This window comes from Canis lupus, chromosome 33 (assembly GCF_048164855.1).
Source record: "Canis lupus baileyi chromosome 33, mCanLup2.hap1, whole genome shotgun sequence".
NCBI classification, from domain to species: domain Eukaryota; kingdom Metazoa; phylum Chordata; class Mammalia; order Carnivora; family Canidae; genus Canis; species Canis lupus.
Window position 1 is genome coordinate 1,418,130 of NC_132870.1, and position 12,560 is coordinate 1,430,689.

The following is a 12,560-nucleotide window of genomic DNA, read 5'->3' on the forward strand; positions in this document are numbered from 1 at the left end:
AATACCTGTGTAAGCCGTGAGAAACAGATGGATTTAAATAAAGGGGGGGCAACATGAACAGCACCTGGGGACAGATTAGACATGGAGTATGGTAAAGAGAAAAGGGTCAAGACTGCCTCTCAAGTTTCTGGCCTAGATGGCTATCATAACTGAAATAGGGATAGCAGGGAGGTCATTTAGGGAGGGAGGATGACGGGCTGAGTTGAATTTAAAGAAACTCAGTATTGTTTCTTGTATGTCAGAGATTCCTGACACCCAGAACCAAGAGACCATACTAAGTAAATAGGACACCATTCTGATCATAAGCCTTCCTGAGAGGAACTGAATGTAAAGAAAGAACCACTCTTGACAGAAAATGTGCCAGAGAATATTTGAAATGGCTGCTGAGTCCCCAAGATCCTTCTGTTTTGCTCAGGTCACACAGCATGAGATAGAGATTTGATCCCACTCCTATCACTGAAAAATTGCCCCCGCCTTCTCTCTCGGATGCAGTTCAGCTGAGAAAACAACCATGTGCTCCTATATCCTCCTATTTAAAACCAAAGAAAGAAGGAACCACAAAGCCTATGGCTGAAATATCTTTATCTTCCTCATTTTTACTATGTAGAAGCCTGAATTCCACTCTGCCCCTCAACTCCAGCCACACAGCTAGGAGTCCTGAATTATTTATTTGAGATGAAGACAATCTGTCAGCAGAGGCCACCTGTGTTAGTAGTGATGTGATTGACAGCAGCGTCAGCACAAATCCTTGAACAGAAGGCAAAGTGGCATTGCCTTGCCGGGAAGAAGTTAAGTATTCCCCTAGAGACATCATCCTAAAATGAGTGGTGTGTGTTCTTCAGACTCTTGCTGAATCTTAATGGTAGCACACAAAAGTAGTAACTCGAATGTGTGCAGTACTTTCATATTTCCCAGAATGCTTGCACAAGCTTCCTTGTATTTGAGTCTCGTGACATTCCTATCAGCTATTTTAATGTAGTGATTAGAGCCTGACCCCTGGAGCCAGACAACCTGGCTCTGGCAAGTAAAATAACCTCTATCCACCTTACTTGCCTCATTAGTAAAACCAGGATAATAATAGCACCCATCTCATCGGGCTGTGGTGAGTAGTAATTGAATAGTAGAACACTTAAATAGTGCCTGGCACAGAGAAAAAGCTTAATATTTAAACATTATTAGGTTTTAGGCAGGTATTATTATCCCCTTGCCATGAGTGAGAAAGTGGAGGCACAGAAGTTCAGATGGCTTTGCCTGATGGTGAATTTTCTGTCAGAGCCTCGACTCCTGGTTCCTGCAGTAGTAAAGAGGTGAGAAGGGCCCAGCAGAGATGCTGCAAGCAGATGGTAAGGTGGGGAGGAAGAGTGTATTTAAACTATATTTAGAGAAAGAACCCTTAGAAAAATAGCATCTCACACAGGGTGACATAACAGTTTATATCAGGTGAGAAGAGAATAAATGTGATGAGTTTGCAAATTAAGTAGCTCCTGAGAGATCAGTATGTCATTAAAACAAGCCCCTCTAAAAAAGACCGGTATTTTCTCTCCCACAGTGCATTCTGCAGATAGAAGTTGATAGGGCTTTTTGTTCGTTTGTTTTGAAGAGGTCTGCCTGGCAGAGAAACAGTTGTTTGGTACAGCCAACTTTCCCTTGTTGCCTTCAGTTATATCTCATTTAGCTACATTTTTTAAAGCCAAATTTCCATAACTTAAAGGCTTAGAAAAAAAAAATCAAATGCTATCCAAATGTGCACCATTTGGGCCTGGCGTGACTGATGGGACTGCTCAGTAACTTACATATCCAGCTTGTCCATGTGTGCTCGTGTACTACATTGCAGCCCAGCAAATAGCTTTCAGAAATCACAGTGCCACGAAATGTGTACTGGTTCATGCCACAGAATCCTCCCTGCATCACTGCCAGACACTTTGATTCCATTCCTCCTTACACCATCAAGCCCCCCACTCCCCGTACACATTAGCTCCCATACAGAGAGGCTTGCGGTCCTGACCAGTATCGATGTCTCTGAAAACCAAAACAGGTGTGGTGCAGAGGATAAAGGATTAGCCTGCTGAACCTGGTCCCTGATTGCTTTTGAGCTGTGTCACATTCCTGGCTCAGGACTTGCCCCCGGAGCCACACTTGCTTGGTAGCTACCCTTTCTGTGCTACAGACTGGCATAAGCATCTGAGAGCGATGGTGAGCCGAGGCCAGCAGAGATTCAGCCCAACGCGGAGGGCAGACTTACCCTACAGGGTCTCTGCTCGTTCACAGATCCAAAATCATGCCTCTCCCTTAAAATATCAGCTGCTGAAGCCATGATTATTTTTTTTAATAATATCAATTAAATGATTAACAAAACAAGTGCTTTAAGTTCCAGAACCAATGACACAATACTAGTCTCAAAAGAAGTCATAAGAATGAAAACACACGAGGCCATTACCTTCTTTTCTCTCTAGTATTGACTTTTTCAAAAGGCTTTTCTAGAAACTACTCCAGACATGATGTTGAAATGGATCCCACAACGCTGGAATAATCAGAGGCCTTTTCGTGAGGTTGGAGTATAGCAGTGTTGCTTCATAGTCACCTGCCTCCTTGGATTTGGCATAACTGTTTTCTATGAGAAGGTACTATCCCGTGACACTTAGAGTAGTGAGCCCAGGAAATGTAGCCTGTAAGAGGAAAAACTCCTGGTCTGACTTCATACAGATGTCAGCCTCTCTCACTGTCTATCTGAAAAGCAGCAGGAATGACATTTGACTTCTCTTAACCCTGTCCAGCAGGAATGTTGGAAGATGTAACAGCAGACAGTGTTTATTTTTCCTACTGCTTTCTATCCGAGTCTCCTTGCTGTTCTCTTCATAGGAATGGATAGCACCATGCAGGTTCATCAGATCCTGCTGGGTATTTTGCTGAAGCTCCTTAGCCAGTTGTGTAGCAGGCAAATACCAGACCTGCCAGCCAGAGTTGGTGGTTTGTTGGTTTGTTTGTTTGTTTTTTAAATAAGTTTTCCAGGAGAACATAAGGAAAATCAAACAATATTCTCTCCCACTTGCATTTAGCTTTTTCCACGACTAAAATTATCCTTGCATTGACTTCATCTTAACTAAACAGCTTGAGGAAAGCCAAAGATTATAATCCATGATGAGACAGTGCAGCAGATGGGAATATTTTAGTCACTCTCTAGCCTTTGGGATTAGGCAAGTCAAGAAGATAAGTTATCACCATGAAAGCCAGAATTTGGACATTTATTTATTTTTATTTTTTTTTAAGATTTATTTATTTATGATAGACAGAGAGAGAGGCAGAGACACAGGAGGAGGGAGAAGCAGGCTCCATGCCGGGAGCCTGACGTGGGACTCGATCCCGGGACTCCAGGATCGCGCCCTGGGCCAAAGGCAGGCGCTAAACCGCTGAGCCACCCAGGGATCCCGGATTTGGACATTTCAAGGACATTATGAACCTTACTTAGACTGGAGGATTGGAGTACCTCTGGTGGTCCAGCTCCAAGATGAACATATCATGGAGAAATAAATATTTCCCCATATCATTGTGATGACTGTATTTTCTGGTAATGTTGAAGAAATAGTACAGAAAGTCCTCAGGACCCTTCAATTCTGTTAGTCAAATTTTTTTCTATTTTTCTCCTTTTCCTTCCTCTAAAAATGAAGATTTACTCTAACATTGAAAAATTGTGATCCTTTTTTCACCAAGTTTCCAATTGAAGCCACATGGTTTGGTTTTATATACATGTATAAAAAATCTTTTTTGAGGTGGTACCATTTTAGTGGTTAAAGAAATAGGTCTTAACCAAAAGAAAAAGTGATGTCCTTTCTCCATCTGGCTACCTTAGGCTAAGAGAAAAACGAAAAACTAATTTAAAAATCACAAAGTTTAATTTCTTTTGTAGCAAAGTAGTAGACATTTAACATAAATGTAGTCAAATTTGAAACCACTAAGACCTGTACTTCATTCCTTCAGTTAAATATATTAGATATTTGTGTAACTTTTATATGTATAGAAATTTGCAGTAAAGATGGTAAATTATATAGCTCAGGCAACTGGAGACTATGGAGTGCAGTGGGAAGATCACAGGGCTGACTTCTGATAAAGGTTTCAATGAATATGATGATCATACAAGGCTAGTTGCTAAAATCAGACTGACTTGACTTCAGGGCAGCCCCACTTAATGGTACATGCATCTTGGCTCATCGTCTTACCTAAGCGTTTCTTCACCTCCTATCTGTGGATAAAACAGTATCTACTGCACAATTTTGGGGACAACAAAATGAGATAATCCACGTAAAGTTTCTGACACGGTGTCTAGCACATAGTAACTGCTCTAGTTAATGGTAACTAGCATTAATATTCAGCTCCATTCTCTGACCTTGGGCAAGTCCTATAATCCCTTTGACTCTAGGCTTCTCTTTTTGTAAAACAAGAAATATTTATCCTATCTGTCTGTGATATTGTTGTGAGGATCAAAAGAGAGCATGTCTTATAAAGCCTTTTACAGTGGGTTAGCGCCGCCTTCAGCCCAGGGCGTGATCCTGGAGACCTGGGATCGAATCCCATGGCAGGCTCCCTGCATGGAGCCTGCTTCTTCCTCTGCCTATGTCTCCGCCTCTCTCTATCTCTCTGTCTCTCATGAATAAATAAATAAAATCTTAAAAAAAAAAAAAAGTGAGGTAAGCCAGTTGGGGAGGCAGAGGTATAGATAGCATGACAATGCTATGGGAAACATTACAAGGTGATGTGTAGTCAAGTGTTAGCCTCTGAGGACTGCACAGATTCAGAGAAAGGCAAGTATAGACATTCAGGAAAAGGAAAGAATATTGTGGCCTAATATTGGGGGGCAGCCCATGTAGAGTAGGGGACCTTCAACTGAGCCTTGAAAAGACAGGATGTGGCTGGGAGAAGTGAATCCTCCTTCCATTGACAATTCCGCTGGCTAACCTTTGCTGTGTGTCTCCTCTGTGGTTACAGGCCGAGCTCATTGGAAGCCTCACCCACAAGCTTGAGACTCTCCAGGAAGCGAAAGGGAGTCTGCTGATGGACATCAAGCTCAATAATGCCTTGGGGGAAGAGGTGGAGGCTTTGATCAGTGAGCTCTGCAAGCCCAATGAGTTTGACAAGTACAAGATGTTCATTGGGGACTTGGACAAGGTAGTAAACCTGCTGCTCTCCCTCTCCGGGCGCCTGGCCCGTGTGGAAAACGTCCTTAGCGGCCTTGGCGAAGATGCCAGTAATGAAGAAAGGGTAGGTAGCCTAGCGATTTAGTTCAACATTTTTTCCTCTGAACCCACATACACAGAGAGGTACAATTAAACATGATCCCTTCTCTGGAGAAGATTAGGATCTCTTTGGGGCAGAGAGAGAGTCCAGTGTACAGGTTACCAGGAAACACAGAAGGCATCTAGCATGCCAAGAGGTAATGCTGACACTTTAGGCTCAGGGAATACTTAGGAAAGTAAAACTATAGGTGCCAGAGTTTCTCTTTCCTTTCTATCCCAGGAAAAAGAAGAGACAAAGCATGCTGGGGGTTGACATTAGAAAAAGAGAGAGGGACAAACAACTGTTGGCACTGAGGAGAGGACACAGGAACATGGGATGGGCTCAAGCTTCAGGGAATCTGCCAGTGCTGGCTGCCGGCGCTTGGTGAGGATGCACCCAGGTGTCTCCACTGAGCCCTCTACTGGAAGGAAGAAGACGGTAGCAACAGTGGTGGCAACTGGAGAGCATCCTCCATCTTTGCCCAGTATCTGAGGGCTCACTGGGTCCTCACAACAGGCCGCCGGTGATAGAGCCAAGATATGAGGAGTCCTGATGCAGATTCCAAGTTTTATTCACTAGGTTAAACTTCACTCCATAGCTACAGAGCATTCTTTACCTACTCATCTTTACAGCAAATATTTATTGGGTGTCTAATGTACGCTAGTAGGCTCATGGGATACAGCTGTGAACAAAGAAGACACATGCCTGGCCCCAGGGAAGTTAGCAAGAGAAGCCAGACAATAAATAGAGCTGTAACTATTTGCATATCTGTTTATTCTAGAAGGTGATAAGCACTCCAGCCATCAAGAGGCTTCTTTGCTTTCTGGCTCCTTATCCTATCTGCAGCTCTCGTTCAGTGCTATCAAGGATTTCCCAATTATTTCTCCTATATATTACATTAAAGGGAAGATGTCTTCTTTCAACTAGAAAAAGTCTAGATGGTCTTAGAAATGGGCCTGGGCATCCAGGAACTTTCTGTAGCTGTACTCTCCTTCCTGCGAATGCTCTCCTCATGAGATGTGCTGAGCCTTAGCTTCCTCATCGAGAAATCACCTAGTAGTGCCTGCCTCAAAGGTATCATCCTTTCTCCTTCCTTCCACTCAGCAAACAAGCACCTGCCAAATCTGGTGCTGTGCATGCTAGGGATGAACACCAGCCTAAAACATAGGCCCCACCCTCAAAGAGCTCACCATGTAATAAGGAAAACCAGTATGGAAGCAGCGAATACATCCAGTATGCCATGGCACAGTGATAAACTCAGCCCCAAAACGCTTCTCAGATGATGGGGGGAGCCCAGGAAAGACTTTGCACAAGTGACATTTGAACAGGGTATAGAAGAACTTAATTCTATGTGGACTAAGAGGAGAGGGCTTCACCATTTAGAGGGAATCTCATAGACAAAGTCAGGAAAGACCATGGCATGTTTAAGAACATATATATATATATACAGGATTGGCAGGTCTAAAACACAGAGTGATGTGGTTTTTAAAAATCGTGAATTGCAAGAAATGTTAGAGAAGTGTGTAGTCAGGAAATGGACAGGAAATAGAAGGCTCAGTCAAAATGGGTAAGGAGAGAAAATTCAGTGAAGGTGTGGGAAGGAGTAAGGAAGGCCAAGAAAGGGTAATGAAGCTTCCCAGTTCCTCCAAGGTTAGCATCACTTGGAGGAGGAAGGGAGTCCTCATCAGAACCATAACTGTGCCTGTCCTATAGCACTGAGGCCTTGGTAGGTGAACGTAGCCGCACCACTGCCTGTAAGGAAGGAGTCAAGGAGAGATGCCCCAGGTTCTTTCTCCTCCCTCCCTCCAGTCTCCTGCCCATGACTCCCATTGGCCACACCCAGGTGATGCAGGCTGCACAGTTCACCTTCCTTAAACACAGAGCAGGGCTGAGAAAAGTGAATCTGGAGGGGCAAGCAGTATCCAGCCCAGAAAACAGTCATAAAGACCTTGTGGGTCATACTTTATAGACTTTAGCCAGAAGCTCAGGAAGAGCCATAAACTAATTTCATGACCTAATCAGCATGGGAAGGAGTGGGACTTAAGCTAAGAATCTAGCAAGAAGGTGTTAGGCTGCTCATTTAAAATGGCAGCTGGGGATCCCTGGGAGGCGCAGTGGTTTAGCGCCTGCCTTTGGCCCAGGGCGCGGTCCTGGAGACCCGGGATCGAATTCCACGTCGGGCTCCCGGTGCATGGAGCCTGCTTCTCCCTCTGCCTGTGTCTCTGCCTCTCTCTCTCTCTCTCTCTCTCTCTGTGACTATCATAAATAAATAAAAATTTTAAAAAATGCTTAAAAAAATGGCAGCTGTCATGGAGCTAGAGAATAGGGAGTGAGAGAATGAGCTTAAATTAGCAAGGCGTGCTAGATGAAGGGAAGGGGAGAGCAGAAGCTAACTTCAGGTTTCCTGTTTGGCCACTGGCATGGATGCCACAGGTACGTGAGAGAAGGAACACTACACCAGTTTTAGTTAGGGGAAGAGGAGTTGTTCCAGAACTAAATTCAGCTCAACATTTAAACGTACACATATACACTCTTGAATGTGGATATGTGCTTGCTCACATGCAAGATACATCCATATTAGTTTTGATAATGATTAGTCATCATTAAGAAACTGAAAGTATAAACAGAAAAGAAGAAAGGACGAATAAGTAGTTCAACAAATGCCAAATGTAGCATAAAGATCACTAGGGTGGTGTCGGGGGAGTATATATAAGGTTTCAACTCAGTCTCTAATTTTTGTTTTTAATCTGAAGAAAATATGATAAATGCTCCTGTTAAGAATTGGCGCAGTTAACATGGGTACACAGGCAGTATACTATTCGCCATATATTTTTATTTAAATTCAATTTGCTGACATTTAGTATAATACCCAGCGCTCATCAATTCTCTATACATTTCCAATGTATAAAATATTTCATTAAAGAGGAAGAGGTTTTTTGTTTTGTTATAAAGATTGTATTTTTTTATTCATGAGAGACAGAGAGAGAGAGAGGCAGAGACACAGGCAGAGGGAGAAGCAGGCTCCATGCAGGGAGCCCGACGTGGGACTTGATGCCGGGACCCCAGGATCACACCCTGGGCTGAAGGCAAACGCTCAACTGCTGAGCCACTCAGGCATTCCGAGGAAGAGGTTTTAACTTTTAACTTCTCTACAGTAATTTGAAAGGTATCTTCGTTCAGATTCAGTCCCTCCCTAAAGGTTTAAGTTTTTATTCAGATTCCAGTTTGTTAACATACAATGTAATGCTAGTTTCAGGTGTACAAGCTAGTGATTCAGCACTTCCATACATCACACATGCTCATCACGACAAGTGTAGTCCTTAGTCCCCATCGTCCATATCACCTATCCCCCCAACCATCAGTTTGTTCTTATAGTTCAGAGTCTGTTTTTTGGTTTGCCTCTTTCTCTTTTTTCTCCTTGTGCTTGTTTCTTAAATTCCACATATGAGTAAAATCATATGGTATTTGGCTTTCTCTGACTTAATTCACGTAGCATAATATTCTCCATCCGTGTCATTGCAAATGGCAAGATTTCCTTCTTTTTTATGGATAAGTAATATTCCATGGTGTGTGTGTGTGTGTGTGTGTGTGTGTGTGTGTGTGTGTAGATGAATGGATACAGATGTAGTGTGTGTGTATATATATGTATGTATACACACACACACACACATATATATACACACACACACACACACACCACATCTTTATATATTCATCTATTGATGGACACGGGCTGCTTCCATAATTTGGCTATTGTAGATAATGCTACTATAAATGTTGGGGTGCATGTGTCCCTAAGGGTTGTTTTTTGTTGTCTGTTTTTTGAAAAAGAGAGTGCATGGGGGGGGTCGGGGGGGAGAGAGAGAGAGAATCTCGAGCAGGCTTCGTGCACCAGCGTGGAGCCCTACACAGAGCTCAATCTCATGATCCTGAGGTTACGACCTGAGCCAAAATCAAGAGTTGGATGCTTAACTGATTGAGCCATCCAAGTACCCTAAGGGTTTGTTGTGTTTTTTTTTTTTTAAGATTTTTTTTTTGGGGGGGGCGGGAAATCCCTGGGAGGCTCAGTGGTTTGGCGCCTGCCTTTGGCCCAGGGCGTGACCCCGGGGTCCCGGGATCGAGTCCCACATCGGGCTCCCTACATGGAGCCTGCTTCTCCCTCTGCCTGTGTCTCTGCCTCTCTCCCCCGCCCCCTCTCTCTGTGTCTTTCATGAATAGATAAATAAAATATTTTTTGAAAAGTTTTTTTTTTTTTTTTTTTTTTTAAGCAGTCTCTACACCCTGCAGAACAGGGCTCTAATTCGCAACCCTGAGAGCAAGAGTTGCGTGCTCCACTGACTGAGCCAGCCAGGTGTGTTTTTCTCATTAGGGAAAGGAAGCCATGAAAATAGAGATATTTGTAAGATAAACCTATAACTTTGTACTTTTTTCCCTGTATTATATAAGATCTGACAGGCTAGTTCAAGGGAATTAAGGCAAAGACATGTCTGTCAGCCTTTCATAAGCCTACATATCCAATTTGTATTGAAATAAAATTAAAGACATACCTTGATTGATTTTCACTTTAATATTTCTCAATCACTTTGGCCTTAAAAGTCTAAATGATTAAATATAAAATGAAAAAAAAAATTAATGACATTCATTATAAGTCAACATGTTGCATAAAAAACCATGTTAAAGGGGTGCCTGGGTGGCTCGGTGGGTTAAGCATCTGCCTTCAGCTCAGGTCATGATCCCGGGATCCTGGAACCGAGCCCCGCATCGGGCTCCCTGCTTAGCAGAGAGCCTGCTTCTCCCTTTCCCTCTGCTGTTCCCCCTGCTTGTTGTGCTTTCTTGCTCTGTCAAATAAATCTTTTTTGTTTTTTAGAGCCATGTCAAAGATCATTTTAAAGTAAATTAGTCCTAAAGATAACATTCTACCTTACCATTGGGTTTGTATAAGAAATGCTCAGAATATGCAATTGCCCATTGTTAAATAGAATTTCTCTCATGTTAGATTCAGAGGCCTGAAAAACACTGAAAACAGATTTCTTTAGATATGGGAAATAGGACATTCCCATTGTTATCTGTGGATCAGGGCAGAGGTTCTCAAACTTCAGCTGCAGAAGAATTACCTAGAAGGTTTACTAAACCACAGTTTTCTGGGCCCCAAGCTTTGGATTCAGTAGGTGGAACAAGGCCTAAAAATTTGCATTTCTAACATGTTCCCGGGAAATGCTTCTGCCCCTGGTCCACACTTTGAGAACTGCTATAAATGTAAATACTTGTAAAAAAAAAAAATGTAAATACTTGTAAATACTCAAGGTAACTTAAAGATGGGCCATTTTTTACCCCCTTGGGTTTTTTTTTTATCATGGTAAACTACACATAACCTAAAATTTGCCATCTTAGCCATTTTAAAGTGTTCAGTAGTGTTAAGTATATTCATATTGTTGTGCAGCTGATCTCTGTAACTTTTTCTTTTTGCAAAACTGAAACTTTATACCCATTAAACAACTCCATTAGCCCCTTCCCCCCAGCTCCTGTCAACCACCATTCTACTTTGTATCTGTATGCTTTTGTCTACTCATACAGGCACATGTAACTTCTAGGACTTCATGTAAATGGAATCAATTGTCCTTTTTTAAATCTAGAAGCCTAAAGTCAAGTTTTTACTCCAACCAATTTATTATAATCTCTCTTAAAGCTGCTGTATGACGAGTTAGAGAACTATATATACATGAACAGAAGGGTAAAAAACTGATTTTCAAAGAAGTCGGTCTCCTTACTCTAATGTGACAATTGAAACAGAAACTTGGAGATTTCACCGTCTTGTAAAAGGTGTCTTTGCAGACAGTTTCCTTCCTCCCTCTTGCCCTTTGCTGATCTGTTTGTTTTGCCCTAGCAGAGCTCTCTAAATGAGAAGAAGAAGGTCCTGGCTGGACAGCACGAGGATGCCCGGGAGCTCAAGGAGAACCTAGACCGAAGGGAACGTGTGGTGTTAGACATCCTGGCCAATTACCTTTCAGAGGAACAACTCCAGGACTACCAGCATTTTGTGAAAATGAAGTCAACACTCCTCATTGAGCAGCGAAAGCTGGACGACAAGATCAAGCTAGGGCAGGAACAAGTCAAGTGTCTGCTGGAGAGTCTCCCCTCAGATTTCATTCCCAAGGCAGGGGCTTTGGCTCTGCCCCCAGACCTTGAGAGTGAGATGGCTCCTGCTGGGAGGTGTACTTTAAGTGGTGTTTTCCCAACATTAACCTCTCCACTTTAACCTCTTCTAAAAGACCCAACCAAAAGATCACCCTTTCTCTTTCAACATTATTTAATCTGAAAGCTATTTCAGTACAAACCACCATTTAAACTCTATGGGCTATTGGGGTTTTTCTGGAGAAAAGGAAAAAAATTCTACCCGGGAAAGAGCCAGTTTTTTTCCTTCTCACCCTACATGGTTGATCTGAGAGCTTGAATGCTGCTGGAAACTTAACCGCTTTCTAGTCTCACTTTCTAGTAGAAGGAAAATTAATGAAACTGTGAGGACTGATTGGAAGGCGTCTGATTGATTGTTTAGTTTTTAACAAGCTGAGGCAACATAGATGAGTGTGTGTCACCCTCAGGAATGTATCCACAGTGGCCTTCCTTGCTTGTGGGCAGTGTGTCCTGACGACAGATACAAATACTAATAAAGGGTCTGCAACATAAAGCCTTAAACACACACACACACACACACACACACACACACAGAAGAAAACTGTAAAACCTTGAACATTGTTGTTATTTATATTTTTTTAAAATGAAAAAATCATTGTGTGCTAACCACTTGATTCTGTTTTGTGGTGGATGTAGACAATTGTGTTTGAGCTTTGTTATTTTGTGAAAACCTTAATGAAATGAAGAATTCCAAAGATAGTCACACTGAGCGTGGAGACGTTTTTTCTTAAACCCTTGGCTTGTCTGTCATATTTTTACAAACATGAGCAGACCTTCTACACTTGTGTTAAAACTGATAATGGGGAATCTCCAGTTTCCACTGCTGCCAGTCCTCACCACTTTACTTCTGCAACCAACAGGAATGCTACATCTTCCCCAGGAAGAAGGTCTAGCGCGACCTGGCTAGCCCATCATTTCCTAGCGCTTCATGGCATTAGCACTGTGGTGAGGAGATAGAGCTAAATTTTACTAAGAAGAACAACAGCTCTCCAATCTTTATACCAGAGAAGTCAGAAAACAGACCGATTCAAAACTGAATTCATGCTGCCCTTCTACATGGGGTTTGGGCTAACTGTAGCCTTTTGTCAGAGATAAACTTT

At 42.6% G+C, this 12,560-nt stretch overlaps 1 protein-coding gene across 3 annotated transcripts in view; it reads left to right on the forward strand.

Moving 5' to 3' along the window:
• The window catches only part of SHROOM3 (shroom family member 3), a 119,494-nt gene extending 107,331 nt beyond the window's left edge, over nucleotides 1-12,163 (forward strand). For all 3 annotated transcript variants that reach the window (XM_072810811.1, XM_072810810.1, XM_072810812.1), the window contains exons 9-10: nucleotides 4,981-5,253; nucleotides 11,156-12,163. In XM_072810811.1, coding sequence (XP_072666912.1) covers nucleotides 4,981-5,253; nucleotides 11,156-11,524 — 642 coding nt within the window. In that variant the 3' untranslated portion in view covers nucleotides 11,525-12,163. The remainder of the gene's footprint in view (nucleotides 1-4,980; nucleotides 5,254-11,155) is intronic.
• Nucleotides 12,164-12,560: the final 397 nt, after the last annotated feature.